Here is an 18,220-nt window from a genome sequence, read left to right as displayed (position 1 = left end):
TAAGAGGCTTGTTTATTATATTGGAATAAAAATATGATATAATTAATGGGCATTAATATGTTCATAGTAATTTTAAAATAGAACAAGATGTCAGAACTCCTGAATCTAGGTATAAAATATTATAAAATACACATAAAACAAAAAGGTAAAGCTGTATCAGCTTTTTGTAGTTTGTTTTATGATACAATGACAGAAATGGAGAACGTAATTTTAAAGTTATAGATCGAAGACTATAATCAAAAGTGCATTCCTTTTGCCAGAGTAATCATTCAAATAAATGCTTTAAGTTTATTTAAAGTAGTGAAAGAAAATGGAAATAAAATGGATAATGAAAAACTTTTTATTATAAATACTTGTTCAATTGCTTTAAAAACTGAGTTCAGATATATAATATTAAAATTACCACAGAAGTGGGCAGTGCAAATGAACACATGGCAGCTAAATATCCTTATATTTTAAAGAAAATAAGAAGAGGTTATACTGAACAACAAATTCATTAAAACATGGATAAAGTTCTTTGCATTTACAAGTATATATAGAAAGATTTAAAGAAAGAGAATCCAATCTATGCTTCTAAAATATTCTATATGATAATTACAATATTTTTGTCATATCATTAGTGTAGGCTTCTTAAGTATAATAACCAGCAATTTTTTTAAACCCTTACCTTCCATCTTAGAATCAATACTATGTATTGGTTCCAAGGCAGATGAGTAGGAAGGGTTAGGCAATGGAGATTAAGCAATTTACCCAAGGGTTACACAGCTAGGAAGTGTCTGAGGTCAGTTTTGAATCTAGGACTTCCCATCTCTAGATGTGGTTCTCAATCCAATAGGCCACTTAGCTGCTACCTATAAGTGTGATTTCAAACAGTACAAACTCAAAATGCAATCTCTTTATAGAATTCGGTAATCACAGTAATTGAGACTTAGCTTTAAAAGAAATTAATCAAATTTATAGGAATTAGAGACTTAAGACTATTCAAAGAATAGGAATAGGTAATTTTCTAAGGAAGAAATCCAAACTATCAACAGTCATATTTTTAAAATGCCCTAAATTACTAATAGAGAAATTAAAATTCAAATAACTTTGAAGATCCACCTCTTATACATAAGATGAACAAAACTGATGAAAAAGAAAAATTACAAATGCTTGAGAAAAAAATACATTAAGGCATTGTCAGTAGACCCATAAATTGGCACAGTGATTCTGGGCAGCAGTTTGGAACGAGACCCAAAAACTATTAAACTGTTTATGCCTTTGATTCAGTATTACTAACTACTAAATTTATAATTCAAAGAGAATAAAAGAATAAAAAAGAAAAGACCTATTTACACAAAAATATTTGTAGCAGCTCTTTTTGTGGTGACAAAAAAATTGGAAGCTGAGAGGATGTTTATCAACTGAGGATTGGTCAAACAAATATGGATGTGTTAGAATATTATTGTGCTATAAGAAATTGTAAAGAGAATAGTTTCAGAAAAACCTGGAAAGACAAACAATTTTGAAAGACTTAAAAAATGTGATTAACAGCACAATGGCCAGGCACAATTCCAGAAGACCAAGGTAAGAGACTCAGTCCAGAATGGGAAATTTATTTTTTGGTCATTACCAATTATGGAATTTGTTTTCCTTGACAATAGGTATGTGTGTGTATATGTATTGTAATAAGGAATAAGATAAGTGCAAAGTTTAGAAAAGTATATTTGAAAATGCAAGCTTGAGATGAACTTTTGGAATGTGGCAGAAAGGGCACAGAGCTTTTGAACTCTGGGACAGCTGGGAGGTTTTGCCACTGGTAGAGGACTCACAAGTATTTAGTTTCCCTGGCTAAGTTGAGTGTGTAACTGTCATATCAAGTATTCCAGACTCCCCCATTTCCCTATTTCGGTATATATCAGTAGGCATATATACATATATATATATAACATGCATTTATATGTGTAATATATATATTTATTATTAGTCACTTGTTTTCTCTTTTATGGGAAAAGGAGTGGGATACAAAGAAAATATTAATTTTTGTACATATTTGTTCATTGAAATAACTTTCTAAAGAGAATCTGACTCCAGATGCACCAAAATATTTGTAATATCGCTTCTGGAGGAAAAGGAATTGCCTATTATGTGCTAAATACAACTAATATCTCATTTGATACAACAGCCCTAAGAGATAAGTGTTATAATTATCTGCATTTTTATGACTGAGGAAAATTAGAGAGAGAGAAGTCAAATTACTTTCTCAGGGTCACAAAGCTGGTAAGTGTCTGAGACAGGATTGAACTCAAGTCTTTTTTCCTTATTCTAGGCCCAGAGTCCTATCCACTGCTCTACCTTGCTGTCTCTTACTGAATTGGTAAATAAATGTATTGAAATATCACTGTGTTGTTAGAAACACATAGAAAATAGAAATATGATAAATTGAGAAGCATAAACTTATATGAATTTGAAACTAAGAGAAGTATGCAGAAACAAGCAAACAACATATGTAATTAATGGCTATACAATATAAATGGAAAGGTCATCACAAAACAATAAAAAATAAATGTTGCAAAATAACCACAAAAAAGTTTGGCCCCAAAAAAGAGAGATGAGAAAACACCTCCCTCTACTGCTTTCTAGAAGTAGTGGTCCACAGGTGTGGAATATTACTTATAGTGTTGATTTTCTTTATCATATTGATAAATTTTGCATTTTTTCTCTTCTAATATTCCTTTTTCTTTTAAAAAATTCTTTGTTATGAGAATGGGAAGGGTCAAGGGGAATAACAGAGAGGGAAATGAAGGCAATGTAAAAACAAAAGTGATGAAAAGTATATCTTGAAAAAAATAATTTTAGTAAGCACCATATATAGTTTCTGGAAACTGTAACTTTTTAAAGAGTGAAATGTTTTGAGAACAATTTGAATTTCAAGTATTGTTTTAATAATTTCAAATCTCCAACAAATAAATGCAAACTAAATTCTCTGAAATGTTTTTGTAATTTCTCAAAAAGTAAAATAGTAACCCTTCATTTTTATTTTTTATTGCAACATCCCTTCATGATGGAAAAATATAGAACTGATTTGAAGAAAAAAATTACTTGAGCAGCTGAAACAGAAAGACAAAAGAAATAGTTTAAGTAGTAAAAATGAAGAAATACAAAATAAAAACAATCAATAAATATTTATTAAATACCTACTGTATGCCAAGTACTGTGCTAAGTGCTGGGAGTACAAATAAAACAAAATACTGTCCCTTTTGTCAAGGATCTTGCAGACTAAGGAGGTATGGAACATAAAAATAACTATATACAAAGAACTATATATATGTATATATTTATGTGTGTGTGTATGTAGGATAAATTGGAGATAATCAATAGAGAAAATTAGTATCATTAAGGTGAATTGAGAAAGACTTTTCACAAAAGACAAAATTTTATCTGGAACTAGAAAGAAGTCAGGAAGTAGAAATGAAGAGGGAGAGTATTCCAGGCATAGAATACAAAAAGTAAAAATGCCCAGTCTGGAGATGGGAGTGTCTTGTGTAAGAAACACTTGAAGGCCAGTGTCACTAGATCAGATTATGTGGAAGGGAGTAAGGTGTAAAAAAAGAGGAAATGTAGAAGGAGGAGGGGTTGTGAAGGGCTTTGAATGCCCAACAGAAGATCTTTCACCTGATACTGGAAGTGACAGGCTCCTACTGCAGTTTACTGAATAGCAGAGCAACATGGTCAGATCTGTGCTTAAGAAAGATCAGTTTGGTAACTGATTGGAAGATGGACTGGAGTGAGAAGAGATGAGGCAGGAAGACCAACTAGTAAACTACTGCAACAGACCAGGTATAAGGCGAAGAAAAGCTGTGCCAGGGCGGTAGCAGTGTCAAATGAAAGAAGGAGGTGTATACAAGAGGCAAGACATTATGAACGTAAAATTTACAGGACCTGGAAACAATTGGATGTGGCAGGAGAAGAGAAAGTGGAGCATGGAGGCCAACAAGTAGGCTTCAAGCCTAGATGAGTAGGAGTGTGATAATGCACTCAAATAGCAATGGGAAATTCACATGGTCTGCTACATTTATCACTGAAGTTCTTAAGTACTGCAATGATTGAGGAAAAAGATGATTATGAATGTTTTTGCTGCAGATAGCATAAAACCTAATGACATTCTGAAATCCTATCTATGGCATTTGCTATCCTTGTGATTCTTGGCAAGTCACAAAATCCCTGGGTCACAGTTTCTTCATGTGTAAAATGAGGGGTATGGATCAGATGCTTATTAAGGTCCTGTCTAGCTCTATGTCTATGTTCTAAATCTAGCGTACATGCTATCTACTGCCAAGTCTGAAAAATGTGTTGGTTTATTCTGCTGAACTCCTTTTTTAAAAATTCACTTTGTTGTTTTTTTTAATTCTTTGATGTTTTTCTTGTCAGAGGAATGGGAAGGAATATATTAAATCAATCAACAGCCAATACTATGTACCATGTACTATATGCTAAGCACTAGGAAACAAAGGTGTGATAGAAAACTCAATTAAGATGTAAATGTAAAAAATATTTGCAAAACAAGAATTTATGGAGAAAATTAATGTTTTTGATAAATAAAAACTAAGTTTTCTACAAACCAAATTTTGTGGTATCTAGAGGATTTCTCATATCATAAAAGATTGCTTATACAACTAAGTATAAAAAACCTTATTCAATATGAGAAATGTTGATGCTATTTGCAACTACTGCTATAATTGAAATGATGCTTAGCAAATGACATACAAAACAGCTTCAAATGGTTCAACTTGCAGATAGTATTGTGGAAAAAGTCAATTACCCATATGTCTGAAGACATCTGGATTCAATTAATTGAGAAACTAAAAGCTCCCTATTTTGTACTGCAAGTGAATAAAATAAAAGAAAGATGTAATTAAAGATGCTCGGTTCATTACAAATGTACATTCAACATGCTGTTGGAAATGATGGGAGCTTAGGGAAGGTTTTTTACTTTCCAAACCCATTCATGGTAATGTCATAGAAATAAAATTTCAAAATAATAGACAATTTAAATGAAAATGATACATGAGATAACATACACTAGGCTATGCACTATAGGAACTGAACTGTCGTCAGAATTAACTTCCTTAGCCCTGCAAGTGCTTAGCACAACACCTAGTATATTGCATGTGTTTTAAAAGCACCTCTTGACTGAAACACAGGTCTATGAGCATTAGTTTAAATGTGATCATTTGTATAAAACAACTGTCATAATCATTTGCACAGAAAAAATATAAATGAAAAGCTAAATAGAAGTTTTTAAATTGTTATGGGTATCCAACTTTAGAGAAACATACCATTAAAAGGCAGACATATTAAGTAACAACAAAATACACAAAACTTTCCCATGGCACAGCTAATAATGCTATCTGAGATAAGAGAAATTAAAAACTATCATCCTATGTCTTTTCTCCCTTTTGAAGTCAAACTGATGAGGATAGCTAATATTTATATACTATCTAAAAGGCCTTTAAGGTTGTTTCTAATTCTAAATCTTATGATGCTATAAAATAAAACTATATGCAATACTTTTAAGTTCCAGGAAAGAAACACTGTACTTGAAAAGAATATGCTTCCCTTTATCAAATGTATTTTTGCTTTAAAATAAACTCAAGTAATTACATTTATGTTTTCAAAGTCAAAATATTTAGACTCAAAATCTAGTTGTTTTGTAATGCATTTTCCTTTACATCATTTTAAAAGGTTTATGATTAAAAATGTAAAATATTCTAAATATAAAACCTCAATATTTTGTTGTTAGGACATAGATTCATTTTAAAGTGGAATTTAATGGTGAAATAAGATTCTATATACAAAATTATTTTAAAGGCAACCTTTTAAGAATTCATAAATTAAAAGAGCTCTATTTTCTTTTGCATTCAGAAAAAGTAGAGCATCTAGTATCTAAGTATCTAGAATTAACTTAACCCAACTGAAAAATGGGTCAATATTCAACTAAAAATATGACCTCTTTTAGAAATCACTGTTCAATTTTTTACTGACACTTTTTCAAGAGATAAGCTGTTAGGTTCCTGGTTAACTTCCAACCACAGTAATCATTTGTTTCCCTTAATTCTAGCTTTGACTTTCATCAGATTCATTACCTTCATTACCAAAATGTTTTGTTGTACTAATGGACTAGGGAGGTTTAATTTGACCTCTTTAAGATGGACCATCTGCAAAACTGAATCAACAAAAGGATACAATACTGAATACATTTACTAGACCCTAGGCAAATTACAATCCCTCTCACTGTCAGTTTTTCCATAAAATGAGAATAACAAAATAACAACATTCATCTCACAAGACTACTGTAAGGATCAAATGATAAAATGTTTGCAAAGTACATTCTAAGTATTAATGTGCCACATAAATATTAGTTATTATTATTGAAATTAATATGTAGATTAAAAAACTATAAGTAACTACAGTTCATGTTTTCATGTGCAATCTCTTTTCTTTTGCTCTTGTTTATGTATTGGAATATGCGAATTTGTTTTAGATGTTAAGAAAATAATCTTTTAAATGTTTTAAAGTATTCTAAAACTAGATCATATGGTACACATGTTAAATGGTACCTATTTGAAAGGTTTCTGTGTTTATCTGTGATTCCTTGAGATGAAAGCATGGCAATGAGTCTTAGGAAGAGTTATTTCTAGGTTTGTAGCAACTCCTTCCCTTAGAACAACTTTAACTAAGGTTTCTGAGGTAAAGAACATATTTATCAATTAGAATGAAATTAATCTTGTAAGATCATCAAAGTCTGAATCCATTTAGTCAATTAAAAATAGTTTTGGCAACACCTAATGAGGCCAAATTGTGAGAAGGAAAATCAGCATGACTCTATCAAAATGAAACATACAACCATATACTAGCCTGTCATAAGCTGCAATCATGAAGTTGAGAAGAAGGCTGATTGACTGTTCCACACTGATCTGGTGAGTAGAAGGAAGGCGTTTGTTCAGCTGGTAGTAGATAGATGAAATGATAGTTTCCAGACGGGACACACTAATCTCAGTGTTATGGTCCAGTGTGTTAAGGCCATTGTCTCGGAAGGCTTCAATCATGTTCCAGATATCAACAAGGTGCACTAAAAATGAAAAAGAAGAGTCAACTGTCACCTATTTAAAAGCATAGAACATGCTTCATATTTATCTATTGGAATTAAGGAAAACAGATTCCCAAAAAATTCAGAGAAAATATATGTCTGATTTTCACTCATCATCAAGTATTAATTAAAAGACTACTAGAGGGGTATAGCTAGGTGGCTCAGTGAATACAGTGCCAAGAGACAGGAAGTCCTGGGTTCAAATCTGGCTTCAGACACTTAGCTGTGTAACCCCGGACAAGTCACCTAACCTCAATTATCAAGCCCTTACTGCTCTTCTGCTTGGAATTGACTCTTAGTATTGATTCTAAGACAGATGGTAGAGGTTAAAAAAGAGAGAGAGAGAGAGAGACTACTATGTGTTAGGCACTTCTAGGCACTGGGGATAGAAAAAATAAAAACAAATATCTATACTTAAAAATTTTACTTATATTCAACTGTAGGGAAATGACATGTATATAGAGATAAGTCAACACACGGCACATAAAAATGAATTTTGGGGCCCAGGAAGGGAGCACTAACCATTGGAAGAACCCCCAAAGGCCTATTGTAAGAAAAAGCAGCTAAGTTAAGGCTTGAAAGAAGCTAGAAATTCTGAAAGGTGGAAATGAGAAAGGGAGAGTGTGCAGGAGAGCCTAGGCAAGCCACACACATCACATGCCAAGCACAGCAGGTAGGCCGGTTTGGCTGGGAGATGCTTGAGGAAGGCTGAGATAATGGGATGCGCAAAGCCAGGTTGGAGCCTGAAGGAGAAGAGCAAGCAGAGGAGTTTGTGTCTTATCCTAGAAGCAAGAGGATGTCCTTGAAGCCCCTGGAACAGAAGAACATGGTCACCGTGACTGAGAAGCATCGAGTTGTGCTGTGTGAGAAGGATGGCTGGGCACAGAGCCCGGGGCTAAGAGGGTGACTTAGGGAGAAGGATCAGGGGACAGGAGTGGGGCTCACCTGGGCCAGAAGAGACATAATTGCAGAAACTAATGTGAAGGAGAAAATGTGGAGCGATGCCACGGGGTCCTAAGGCAGAGGGTAGGTATTGCTATTGTTCAGTCATTTCAGCTGTGTCTGACTCTTGGTGCCCCATTTAGGGTTTTCTTGGCAAAGATGACATGGTCATTGGCCATTTCCTTCTCTGGCTTGTTTTATAGATGAGGAACTGAAGTAAATAGGGTGAAGTGACTTATCCAGGGTCACATAGCTTCTGAGTGTCTAAGGTCTGATTTAGACACAGGAAGATGTCGGGCTCTAACCACTGCAACGCCCAGCTGCCCATAAGAAAGGGACCTCAAGGCAAATGAAACAAGAAGTTCTCCTAAGAAATGATGAAGTCAGACAAAGTCCTCTAGTGAAAGGGAGGATGGAGCAATGGAATAGCCAGCATCCTGAGGAGCATGAGTGAAAGAGCCTCTCCTGGAAAAATGAAGGAGTCACCATGTTGGAGCTGAGATGAGACAAATCTGAGACCAATAAGCAGCAACTACAAGGATTTATCAGCAGATAGTGAGAGTAAGCTTGAGCTGACTGTGGCAAGGCAAAAGTAATGAGAAGTCAAGGAGGGAAGGGTTTTAATAAGAAAGAAGAGAGTAGGGGCAGCTGGGTAGCTCAGTGGATTGAGAGTCAGGCCTAGAGATGGGAGTTCTTTAGGTTCAAATCCAGGCTCAGACACTTCCTAGTTGTGTGACCCTGGGCAAGTCACTTGACCCCCATTGCCCACCCTTACCACTCTTCCACCTATGAGCCAACACAGAAGTTAAGGGTTTAAAAAAAAAGAAAGAAAGAAGAGAGTTCATTGAATGTATTACCTACAGAGTCACAGTTAGGAAGCAAAACGAGGGAGTTGAGGCCGGTGGTGATGGTCTTGGTGAGCATCTGAGGGGTAGAATTACAGGACATTATAGGGAGGATAAAAGCCAGATTCAGGCATGAGGGATGGGGAAAGATGGAAGAACAGGAAATTAAAGTCAGAGTAACTTCTGTAAGAGCAGGCTTGATTGGAGAAGTGAAAATTTTCTATGACAAGTGATAGAGGAATCAAAGGTATGGCTTTCATCAGGTGTAGAAATAAGTAGTGAGAACTGGTAAGGCTGATGAACTTGCAGATCAGGAGGGCATTATAGGTTCAAAAGTGAGGCAGTGGGGTATAATTTTAAAAGTTATGAGCTGGGTGTCAATGCCTTTGTGTAGTCGATTAATAACCTGCCTGAGTATTTCTGGAAGGGGGTCTCAAGGTCATTTGATACTCTTGTTTTACAGGTTAAGAGACCCTAGTCCAAAAAATTAAGTGACTGAGCCAGGTATAAGTACAAAGTATCAGGGTGGGAGTTCAGGTGCTCTGCTTATCTCACAGAATTGTAAGGATTTCAGAAGATGATGTCAAATAATAAAAGTATTTTGTAAACTATAAAACACTATATAAATGTAATATGTGGCGATATAAGATAAAGCAATATGATTTATTAGGCATGAATGAAATTCCAATGATAAAATCACAAATAATTTACACAATGAATTGTCTGAGCAGACAGAGAGCTAATCTTGAAGCCACAAAGGTCTGAGTTCAAGTCCTACCTCAGATATTGGTTGGGTATGCAATCCTGAGCAAGCAACTTAAACTTTCAGTACTACAGATAATCTCCCAAGACTATAAGTTATAAAAAGATGATTATCTGCATTGATATAGAAGACCCCCACTGAAATCCTGAGTCTAATTCCTTTTCTAGTCTTTATCCCTATTCAATTTTTAGGGGTAAGGAAAAACACAGTTATCAATTCCAAGGTAAATATAACCAGTTATCCATATGACTATGTATCTCTTTCAATAACAAAATCCCTTTGCACCCTAGTCACTAAATAGTAGAATATAAAACCATACAGTACTACATAAACCTAGACATCCGACTTCACAGTATAAAATGACACTACATCTTATTTCTGCCTAGGTAAAAACACTGATATAATTTGCTTCTCTGTCTAGCTCTGGGCAGCTAACTACTTTATGCTAAAACTGAATTTTTCTTCATTTTTTTCAGTTCTATATATAAATCTTTTTCATCTCTTCCCAGAAAAAAACACTTTTAAGACACTAAAAAGAAATGAGAGATGTTTCACCAGCATTTCAACTGAACGATTAAAATGCTTATTATGTTCAAAACAACCTGCTAAGTGCTAAGGAAATAGATATTTAAAAATGACAAGTTTTTCCTCCCCAAAGATATCATGTTATTACTACTACCATGACGACTACTACTATTGCTACTACTACTATGTGCTTTCATAGTAATGTGGTATTTGTTATTCTTTAAGACAGAAAATATTAAAATAGTGAATGAAAATATAACATTAATCACAAAAGATAAAATAAGTATTTTATATGAAAGTAAAAAGCTTTTGCACGAAAAAGATCAATGCAGCTAGGATAAAAAAGAAAGCTCAGGTATTGTTAGGGTGGACGGTCTTTAAATCAAATATATCTGATATGAAATAAATTAGAACCTAATATAAGTAATAAAGCAGAGTTATTTAACAGTGGATCAGTTGGTTAGAGAATAGGAATAAACACTTCTCAGAAGAATTACAAACTGGTTGATTGTTGACCCTCATAATCAAAGAGGACCAAAATGACATCATTATGATAAAATCAATGTATAGTATGCTCAACTATGGTTGATCAGACCAATAAGAGCTCAAAAGGGTCTACCACAGGTTGGGCACAACTTTTATGAATATCTGCAATGGAGAGGTCTGTAAATTTGAGCATTTCACATTTATTTTGAGCTATTGCAATTCTTCTTTGTTCATACAGCACAAAACCTTCTTTAATGAGGGAACATCATGCAAGACAGTCCTGTGCCAGTGTCTCCTATGTCTCACGGTCAATACCAAAGTTTCTCAGAGAGATTTTGAGAGTGCTCTTGTATCACATCTTCTGACCTCTGTGTAAGCATCTGCCTTGTTCAAGTTCTCTAGTCTTTTAAGCAAACATGTTTGGCGTTTGGGTTACATGGCCAGTCCACTGGAGTTGTGCTCTCTGGCAGCTGAGTTTGAGTTTGGCAGTTCAGCTCAAGAAAGAACCTCAGTGTCCAGTACCTCATCTTGCGAGGTGATCTTTGGGATCTTCTTAAAACAATTCAAATGGAAGCAATTCAATCTCTTGGCATGGTGCTGGTAGACTGTTGGTGTTTCACAGGCATAAAACAATGAAGTCAGCATAACAGCTCTCTAGATCTTTGGTTTGGAAGGCAGCCTAATACAGTGATATCCTCATCATTAATTCATTCCAGAAAGCAGGTCAAGTACCATAAAGGTCGAGTATGAAATGAATTTTTCCCATAAGGAATAATGTAAGTTGAATTAATCCATTCCAATTACCCAGAAAACTCAGATTTTATAAGGCATTATATGCATCAAGTTATATTTTACTAAGTAAACATTAATGACACATAGACATAAATAAAAACTAATAATTAGATTAAATAAAATAATTTTAACTTTACCTGTATTGAGAGTTCATGGACTAAAGGGATGATGGGGAGAGGAAATGTTATTGTCTAGAAAACGAGTCCCCTTCTATAACATCTATGAGCAATTGCCCTTCTGGAGTGATTTCTTTTTCTTTTCTGTCCATTATCACCTCTGAACCCTGCTTGAGATTCATCAGGTATAAGCTTCACAGGAAACCTATACAGTGATGTTTGTTTTTTTCTGAGTTTCAAAATTTCTCTAAAGTGGGAAATGGTCTAGCATTTAACAAATTTACAATTCTGCTTGTTAAAAAAGCTTTATCAGGGTGATATTTTTCAACAAAGTTTGCACTTCCACCTATTTTGCACAAATTTCCTTGATTAATGAAGTATGGACATCCTCCTTTGCCTCCTCACCTGAAAAAAATTCCTCCACCACTGGATGCTGCTGCACCCTTTGAAGCTCCTGCAACTCCTCAGTGCTGACCTCTTCTTTATACTCCGGAACTAACTCTTCATTGAGCTCTAGACCCATGGACTGGTCCAGAGTCACAATATCCATCACAACTGTTATAGGTTTAGACTCAAAGCCTTCAAAGTCCCTTTGAGTTACAACTTCTAGCTATAAGTTCCTCTAGGCAGAGTTCATGGTCCTGTAAGAGACTTCCTTGGAAAAGTGCCTTCATGTATAGGTTTTGTTTTGTTTTTTTTTTAATTAGAGATGATTTACTGGCCCATGGGCTGGATCAGAGGAATTGTGTTAAGGGGCAAGAACTTTACATTTATGAAGCTGAACTTCTCACATAAGTCATCTTCCAACCTTGATGGCACTGTCTAATTCAAGAAAAGTTTTTAGCAGCAAATCTTTCTCCTGTAAATATTTTTTCACAGTTGAGTCAAGCACCTCATTCATTCAACTCAGTGAAAAATTGTCGCATGACCTAAGGTTTAGTGTTCAACCTCTACATCACCTATAACAGTTTTTTATCACATTCTTTTCTTGAAAACTCGTGAGTTTTCACTATGGTAAACTAAGAAGGGCTTCAACTTCAAATCCCCACTTGCATTCCCACACAACAACAGAGTTAGCTTGTCCTTCATTGGTTTGTGTCCTGGCAATGCCCTCTTCTCTTGAGTAATGCAGGTTCTATTTAGCATTTTCCCCCAAAATAAGCCAGTCTCATTATTTGTTAAAACACTGTTTGGGGAATGAATGTCCCAGACTCTACATAATCTTATTCCTCAGTAGCTTTTATTTTGGTATAGGCTGTCTCACCGCATATGTATGTCTCCTCACTTTTTCAAATTATCAACCAGCCATAACTGGCTTTAAACACTTCACCACTATGAGCACTCACTCCAGGCTAGTTTTTCAACAGATCAGCTAACTGTCTTGCCTTTTCACAAATTATTGCCTTGGAAATGCTATCACCAGCTAACTTTTTCATTTTATCTAAATCAATAACAATTTCTCTTCCTCCTCTAATATCTGGGATCTCTGTTTCATCATAGCTTTCACTCCTTTAGCAACATCAGCTGCTCTTATAGCCTCTTTCTTTTTCACAAAGATAGAGATTATTGTTCTCAGCATATAATACCCTAGTGATAGATCAGGAACACAGGTAGTACCACATTCATATTTCTCAATGGTTTTTTTAAACCTCTACCATGGTTCTAGCTAATTTTCCTTTTTGCTGGTGATTATTGCTATCTTTCATTGGACCCATGATGGCTTATTTGCATAAAAATATATCTCAAGGGGGGGCAGCTGGGTAGCTCAGTGGAGTGAGAGTCAGGCCTAGAGACAGGAGGTCCTAGGTTCAAACCTGGCCTCAGCCACCTCCCAGCTGTGTGACCCTGGGCAAGTCACTTGACCCCCATTGCCCACCCTTACCAATCTTCCACCTATGAGACAATACACTGAAGTACAAGGGTTAAAAAAATAATAATAATAATAAAATATATCTCAAAAAATGTCACAAAACCCACAAAAAGTGAACACAAGATTTTCTGGAGTTCTGTACTGTGAAAGAGGCTAACCCATGATCCTTTGTTTCAGCTGGAGCAAGCATTTGGTTCCCAAGATTACAATGACAACAAGTTCTAGCAAATGCATCAAGTGCCAAGTAAACATTGAATACCACAACATTTTTTTTCTCTCAAAATGTGTCAATACCAAATTTGATGAGTTCTAAAACTGTCAAGTACCAAAGTTAAACTGTACCTCTTTTCTCCCACATTTCCTTCAGAGCCTCCCAGACATTGAGCTAACTCAGGCAATGCACATGTCAACCTCATTATCTATGTGGACATCCCTGGGAAGTATACTGCCAAAGTAAGTGAACTTATTCACAGCATTCAAAATTTCTTCATCTGTTATAACCAATGATTTCACATATGGATGGTGTGGTTCTAGTTTGTGGAGAATCTCTATTTTCTTGGTGTTGTCAGGCCAAAATTAGTATAAGTAGCAGAGAACTGATCCATTTTCTGAGAGGCTGCATTGAGTGCACAAACTATTAACTGGATGTACCCCTTCTCAGCGAAGAGGCCAATGGAAGTATATATTTTTCTCAGTTAGAAGAAGAGACAGAAGGATGATCTTGTGTGACAGAAGTCACACAAGAGAAGAGAAACCTGATGATCTTGTGTGACAGAAGTCACACAAGAGAAGAGAAACCTGGACTCGAATTCTCTGATGGGGACTCAAGCATGTGCAGACTCATCCTAGCACCATAGGTTAGTTGATTGCAAGGGAAGAATGCAACTATCTTCAATTGAATATAAACCTGCACATTTGGAACTCTATCTGGCTCACTGACCTGCTTAAGGACTAACTTGTTTGAAGAAATTTTACTGCTGCACTAGGACCAAGTGGATTTATCCTATCTCCACTTCCTCTGTCTTTCAAACTGGCATTGCTTACCCTTAAATCTTGTTAATTTGTCTGTACTTTTTACTTTGAGCATGAACCCTAGATAAAAATAGGCTGTCTTTTACTGGATTCTATTACTTATAAATGAATAGCCCATTCTAAAATGAAGGATAAAGGGGAAATCTTAGAAGCCTATAATCAATGAATTTAAATTGCCAATTGTCAAAAAAAAAATTTAAAAGAGGGTCACAAAAGAATTCTTTGAAATGTATGTAGGATAAGTTTGAGCTTTAAAATCAGTATGTTGAGTTTATTATATCTATTTTTAAAAGCAAGCTGTATATAATAAAGATCAGCATTTTACAAGTAACATTCTTTTCTGTTCCACTTTGTACATAGAAGTGTTCTCTATTTTCAGCGTTTATTAAATTCAGAACAAAAACAAAATGTAATGCAACTTTCTCCTTTTGTAAATACTGTCAGTCCCACTTGATGCATGCATTCGTTTTAATGGTTTTTTTTATCCTCTACTTTCCTTTTTCTATTTCATGGGATAATTATATTCAGAACTTAAGGTGATATTTAAAAAGATCTCACTGGAGGTAGAGGCAAGATGGTGGAGTGGTAAGAAGCAGAATGGCAAACTCCTCTCCATAAAACTACTTTGTTATTTTTATTTTTTTTAAACCCTTACTTCCCTGTTAGAGTCAATACTATGTATTGGTTCCAAGGCAGAAGAGTGGTAAGGGCTAGGCAATGGGGGTCAAGTGATTTGCCCAGGGTCACACAGCTAGGAAGTGTCTGAGGCCAGATTTGAACCTAGGACATCCTGTCTCTAGGCCTGGCTCTCAATCCACTGAGCCACCCAGCTGCCCCTACAAAACTACTTTAAACAGATCTAGAAAATGTATCAGACTGAATATTAATGGAGAAATCCACAAAAAAAATCACAGTAAGTCTTTTATCCAGTCTGCTTCAGCATATACAGATGGACCAGGAGGTCAGTGGACACTAGGGAAAGGGTTGAAGTAGTATACTTGAAGCACTCCAGCACCCAGGGAAAAGCTGTGTACTGAGGCAAAAGAAGATTCCCAGATCTGTACCAAGGCACCACCAAACCCTTATTGGGCAGGTACAAATCAGCAACTTTTGCACCACTACTCAGTTCTGGGTCACAAATCCAGAAAGGACTGAAAAGAATTCCATGCAGGAGAGTAGTATTCTGAGGTAGAGTGGTTATGAGAAAGAAGGAAGTTCAGAAACAATGTGGCTCAGATACCACAGCATGGAGTAGGGTCTCGTTTCTGACATTTCATCCAACCTAATTAGAAATAACCAAGGCAAGAATGAAAAGGTCAAAAAGAAGCCTAAAATTCTGACTCTGAACCAAAAGAGCTGTCCAGGTAGGCAACAGGAGCTGAGTATAGGAAGAATCTATTCTTGCTCATACACAAAACCAGGTCATAAACGAGCAGAACTAGTTGGGAAAAGGGATAACAATCAGACTTTTCCTTAAAACAGAACACTTTGGGAGCAATGAAAGCTTCCAGATTCCAGATTCCTACTCTATTCCTGAGATGCTAGAATAACACAAATTTCAGGATCTCAAAAGAATCAGTCCAGACTTTCTCTCCAGAAGTGTGTAGAGTCCAGCCCTAACATCAAATCCAAAGCCAGAAAGAATGTTGGAAGAATGAGTAAACAAAAAAAGAGCTACACCATAAAAAGTTATTATGATGACAAGGAAGCTCAAAATACAATTTCAGAAAAAGAAAATGACTCCAAAACATCTTCAAGTAAAACCTCAGATAAAATTTCAACTCAAATGCCTAAAAGATATGAAGTTAAGAGTTTTCATATATTTTTATAAATGGAATGATAATACTAAAGGAAAAAAATTAGAAAAGATATGAGAACTAAGGAAGGAAAAACTTGAAGTGAATTAGCAGCTTGGCACAACCTTGCCAAAGAAATGAACTTCCTAAAAATGTGAATGGACTGAATAAAGGTCAATGACTCCATGAAACAAAAATATTATAACAAAAACAAAAGACTGAAAAATAGAAAAATACAATATATTCATAGATAAAACAACTTTGAAAATAAATTGAAGAGAAAAAAAATTAAGAATCATTGTATTATCTGAATGCCATGACAAAAAAAAATCTGAAATCCTATTTCAAGAAATTTTCAAAGAAAACTGCCCAAATCTCTTAGAACCAGAGGGCAAAACAGAAATATAAAGAATCTACTGATTAGCTCCTGAAAGAAACTCCAAAACGAAAACTCTGAGGAACACCAAAACCAAAATCCAGAGTTTCCACGTCAAAGAAAAAATGCTACAAGCAGTCAGAAAGAAAGAATTCAAGTACGAAAGAGTCACAGTCAGGTTCACACATGACTTAGCCATCTCCATTGCATAGTCCTGGAAATTTTATAATATTCCAGAAGGCAAAGGCTAATAGCTTACATCCAAGAATAACTTAACTAGCAAAATTGAATATAATGCTAAGGGGGTGGGGGAGATGAATCTTTAAGGAAATAGGAGATTTCCAGGCATTCCTGATGAAAAGATCAGAGGTGCTGAAAAATACTTAAGTTCAAACACTGGAACAAAGAGGAATATAAAAGAGTAAATAGGAATGAACACTAAATAAAGAACTAATAAACTGCTTACATTCAAGTATGGCCATATAGCCTCTCTAAACAATAACATCATCAAGGGTTATGGAGGAAGTTCAATTAGATAAAGCTTATGTTCTAATGATCTTAGGGAAAAAATGGAAATAGACAAGAAGAGAAATAACTGAGTAAGGAGAAAGAGAGAAGAAAGGTAGGTTAGGGAAAATTATCTCATATAATTATGCTGCTCAGGAAGACATCTATACAAATGAGGAGGGAACAGGAGGGCAGTGGCTGAACACTTGAACCTCTCTCTTGAACTCTCATGTGAACTGGTCAAAAAAAGGAAGGATATAGACACAAAGCTGGGTACAGAAATATCTTTCACTCAACAAGGAAATAAGAAGGAAAAGGGAGAAAGGTAGGAAAGTAGATTGAGGAAAGGATTAGTCCTAAGCAAAACAAACTGTAAAAAAAAAAAAATTATGGTTCTATTTGAGGTAGCAGACAATAGGAATCTGAGGGGGAACCTATAAATTAAGTGATCAATGAACAAGTTATTATATATAAATGTGATGTAATATTATTGTCTTGAAGTCTTACTGGCATAACCAACCATAATTCCAGAGGACTAATGATGAAAGATGTTATCCATCTCCTGAAAAATGTAAAGAACTCCAAATGCATAGTGAGGCAAATGTTTTTTGGACATGGATACTGTGGAAAGTTGTTTTGATTGTTTTTTCTATGTTATTAATTGGAAGCAGGAAGTTGGGTAGAAGGGTGAGAATGTGGATTATTGGCTGAAAAAAAAGCAAATTTTTTAAAGATAGTAATAAAAAATTTTAAATAAAGATAAATTATTTTTAAATTTTTATAAAATGTTTAGAAACCAAAATAATCTAACCAAAGATGATATAACATTTAGTTCATAAAATAATGGAATAAGCATTTAGTTGTTTAATGTTTTAAATATCTTTGTGTAGACTTTTTAAAAATACCTTCTTAGTTACAATTCTAAGACAGAGGAGTAAGGGATAGGCAAATGGGGTTATTAAGTGACTGACTAAGGGTCACACAGCTAGTAAGTGTCTGAGGTCAAATTTGAAACCAGGTCCTCCCAACTCCAGGCATTCT

The 18,220-nt window shown here is 35.1% G+C and overlaps 1 protein-coding gene across 1 annotated transcript in view; it reads right to left on the bottom strand.

Annotated features, from left to right (window-relative positions):
* DTNB (dystrobrevin beta) overlaps positions 1 to 18,220 on the bottom strand; it is a 332,957-nt gene that overhangs the window by 245,937 nt on the left and 68,800 nt on the right. Inside the window, exon 4 of the mRNA XM_044663758.1 lies at positions 6,898 to 7,111. Within this exon, the coding sequence (XP_044519693.1) occupies positions 6,898 to 7,111 (214 nt within the window). The remainder of the gene's footprint in view (positions 1 to 6,897; positions 7,112 to 18,220) is intronic.

This window comes from Gracilinanus agilis, chromosome 2, assembly GCF_016433145.1.
Source record: "Gracilinanus agilis isolate LMUSP501 chromosome 2, AgileGrace, whole genome shotgun sequence".
Classification (NCBI taxonomy): domain Eukaryota; kingdom Metazoa; phylum Chordata; class Mammalia; order Didelphimorphia; family Didelphidae; genus Gracilinanus; species Gracilinanus agilis.
Note: the sequence above shows the minus strand (reverse complement) of the source record. Positions and strands in the feature narration are given on the sequence as shown.